Below are 1,507 nucleotides of genomic sequence, written 5' to 3' on the forward strand. Positions count from 1 at the left end.
TATAAAATTTAATTTTTCTAACAAAAGCTAATAGAGCTTATCATTTAAAAATGTGAATTCAATTTTTATTTTATTGCTCACAGATAGTTAGGTTTTAAAACAACTGAAGAAGCTCTTGACTTTGTGTCTGGCTGCATAGTTTGTGCTCAGTGTCACTGGGTTTTTTGTTTTGTTTTTGTTTTTTTCACTCTAAATTCAGAAAGATTTCTAATGCAATGCTTCGGATCTTCCAGATGCGTTTTTCATTTGTTTTCAGATTTGTTGTAATGACCCTGGCAGAATACTTTTGCTCTAACTGGAAAGACTCCTCCAGAGAACACAGAGGGCAGCTGCACCATGGAACCAGCCAATAAATCCGAAATATCTCCAAGCAGCTTCTTTCTGATGGGCATCCCAGGGCTAGAGCACTTGCACGTCTGGATTGGGATTCCCTTCTGCTCCATGTATGTGGTGGCTGTGGTGGGGAATGTGACCATCCTGGCTGTGGTGAGGGCAGAGCGAAGTCTCCACGAGCCCATGTTCCTGTTCCTGTGCATGCTCTCAGTGACTGACCTGGTGCTGTCCACATCCACGCTGCCGCGCATGCTCTGTCTCTTCTGGCTGGGAGCCCACCACATAGCCTTTGATGCTTGCCTGGCTCAAATGTTCTTCATCCACAGCTTTACCGCCATGGAATCAGGCTTCTTCTTGGCCATGGCCATTGACCGGTACGTGGCCATCTGTGAACCACTGCGCCATGCCACAATTCTCACCCACAATCGCATTGCCAAAATGGGAGCTGCTGTGCTGGTGCGGGGAGTAGCCTTCTTTTCCCCACACCCCATCCTGCTCAAGCAGCTCCCCTACTGCAGAACTCGAATCATCGCACACACCTACTGCGAGTTCATGGCTGTGGTGAAGCTGGCATGTGTAGACACAGGAGCCACCAAGCGTTACAGCCTCAGTGTGGCTTCTGTGATTGGCTCCTGTGATGGCTTTTTCATTGTCTTCTCTTATGTTCTAATCCTCCGTGCAGTCTTTCGTCTTCCCTCCAGAGAAGCCCGTCTGAAAGCTCTGGGCACATGTGGCTCCCATGTCTGTGTCATCCTTGTTTTTTATTCCACGGCTGTTTTTACTTTCTTGACTCACCGCTTTGGACACAATGTGCCCCCCCAAGTTCACATCTTCATTGCAAATATGTATCTTCTGGTACCCCCCTTTCTGAACCCCATTGTTTATGGTGTTAGGACGAAGAAAATTAGGGAGCATGTTCTTAGTTCTCTAAGGGCAAAAGTTTTCTGATCATACTGTAATTGCAGTGGTAGTAACAGAATAGGGAGAGAAGAGGGTAAATAATTGATACCTTTCTCATACCTTACTAATGGGCATCCCAGGGCTAGAGCACATACACATCTGGATTGGTATTCCCTATATTTAAGGGTTTTTGTTTGTTTGTTTTTCTTTTTCTTGTTTTTCCTCCTAGGAAATTAGACATGTTATTTATACTGGAAGAATAAGTACAGAAGAA

General features: G+C 45.2%; 1 protein-coding gene across 1 annotated transcript; it reads left to right on the forward strand.

The window, feature by feature from the left end:
• The first annotated feature begins 336 nt into the window (after positions 1-336).
• Positions 337-1,281, forward strand: LOC124091144 (olfactory receptor 52P1-like). The gene has a single exon (XM_046442114.1). It carries the CDS (start codon positions 337-339, stop codon positions 1,279-1,281), a length of 945 nt encoding a protein of 314 aa, XP_046298070.1.
• Positions 1,282-1,507: the final 226 nt, after the last annotated feature.

This window comes from Marmota monax, unplaced genomic scaffold, assembly GCF_021218885.2.
Source record: "Marmota monax isolate L192 unplaced genomic scaffold, Marmota_monax_Labrador192_F-V1.1 WCK01_AAM20220418_F8-fsc00068, whole genome shotgun sequence".
In the NCBI taxonomy this organism is placed as follows: domain Eukaryota; kingdom Metazoa; phylum Chordata; class Mammalia; order Rodentia; family Sciuridae; genus Marmota; species Marmota monax.

Excerpts from the sequence above, each read along its gene's own strand:
- LOC124091144 (XM_046442114.1), top strand. The coding sequence starts at position 337 with ATGGAACCAGCCAATAAATCCGAAATATCTCCAAGCAGCTTCTTTCTG.